The sequence below is a fragment of the Galeopterus variegatus genome, unplaced genomic scaffold, assembly GCF_000696425.1.
Source record: "Galeopterus variegatus unplaced genomic scaffold, G_variegatus-3.0.2 Scaffold1478, whole genome shotgun sequence".
NCBI classification, from domain to species: Eukaryota; Metazoa; Chordata; class Mammalia; order Dermoptera; family Cynocephalidae; genus Galeopterus; species Galeopterus variegatus.
In genome coordinates this window covers 370,372-371,758 of record NW_007727589.1, presented here as the reverse complement: position 1 = coordinate 371,758, position 1,387 = coordinate 370,372, and the positions used below count along the sequence as shown (strand labels likewise).

The 1,387-nt window shown below is 33.3% G+C and overlaps 1 protein-coding gene across 1 annotated transcript in view; it reads left to right on the top strand.

Moving 5' to 3' along the window:
* Window positions 1-1,387, top strand: part of DPYS (dihydropyrimidinase) — a gene marked incomplete at its 5' end in the record, with an annotated part of 64,592 nt that overhangs the window by 21,202 nt on the left and 42,003 nt on the right. Inside the window, one exon of the mRNA XM_008577287.1 lies at window positions 849-991. Within this exon, the coding sequence (XP_008575509.1) occupies window positions 849-991 (143 nt within the window). The remainder of the gene's footprint in view (window positions 1-848; window positions 992-1,387) is intronic.

Here is a 1,387-nt window from a genome sequence, read left to right as displayed (position 1 = left end):
AAATGGCTTTAAAGTGAAGAATATTTCTTAACAACATACAGAAAACCATGTAATTTTCTGAAACATTAAAGTTTACTTATGGAAATATGACTTTTAGGACATGAATCTTAGTTATTTTTGAGGCAGAGGCCCTTTGATAATTAAATATACATTAAGGATACTCTTATCATGTAAATGTCCATAGGGATAAACCTTCAACACTTTTTTTAAAGAAAATGTAGGGGGACTACATCCTTCCAAAGTCTGTCTATATTAAAATCTCTTACAATAGACTATCCGCAATTGTCGGTTCATGTAAATTTCAGTTGCATAAAATTGAAATTCTTGAGTCAACTTTTCATTTTTCTAAAAGCATTGTCACCTGACTTAAAAGTGTTGTCAACTATCTTATTTTAATTCTATAATATTCTATCTAATGTCTACATGATCATCTCATAAATCATAGGTCTGCAATAAATAAGCCAGATCATAAATGTAGTAGGTGGTGGTGGTGGTAAACTTTAAATGAAAATTTAAAATACCATTGCCATCATTTAGCTGTCATCTGTAGCAATCTTCTGTGATTCTTGGAAGGATGGGAAAAATCAGTGGGAGTGTTTTTTAAGCTGATAGGTTTTTGAAAAGTCACCTTCAGACTTCCATATGTTACCCATCATCTCCATCATTGTCATTATGATTGCTTAATACTTATCAGCATCCACACATGTGGTAAAGCTCCTCAATATAAGAAATTAGGTGCAGTTCTGTTTGGTTTAAAAGATGCAAATCTTGTGCTTTTACTGATAGGAGATTTTTTTAGTATTTGATCAGTAGAACAAACGCATTTTCTTTTTTGAATTGTTTAACAGCACAGTGGTAAAATGGACGAAAACCGATTCGTAGCAGTTACCAGCACAAATGCAGCTAAAATCTTTAATCTCTATCCAAGAAAAGGAAGAATAGCTGTAGGATCAGATGCTGACATTGTGATTTGGGACCCAAAAGCCACAAGGTAAGTCTAAGTTTTTGTTTCCTCGGCTTCACCATGGAGAAAAAGCACTAACTTGCAAAGGAATTATGCTTTGGTCTTAATCAACCATTTCTTATTAGGTGATTTATTTAGCCATGCTCAGGTGTTTTGAGCCTTTGCACAAGATAAAGGTTTTGACGTACAAATATTCCTTTGTTTTTCTTGGCACAGAAGATGCAAAGGTTGTGTTGCATTCTCTGGAAATGGATATGTATATAAAACCAATATGAATTTCCCACTTCAGTGCCTGGCAAACACCCAAATTCACATGGAGGAAAGGTACAGAGCAATGAAGAAAATAAAAGACTTAGTTTGAAAAGAGCTGGATTAAAAACTCAAAATAATTACAGCCTTCTTAAAGCTTTCAGAAAAAAAAAA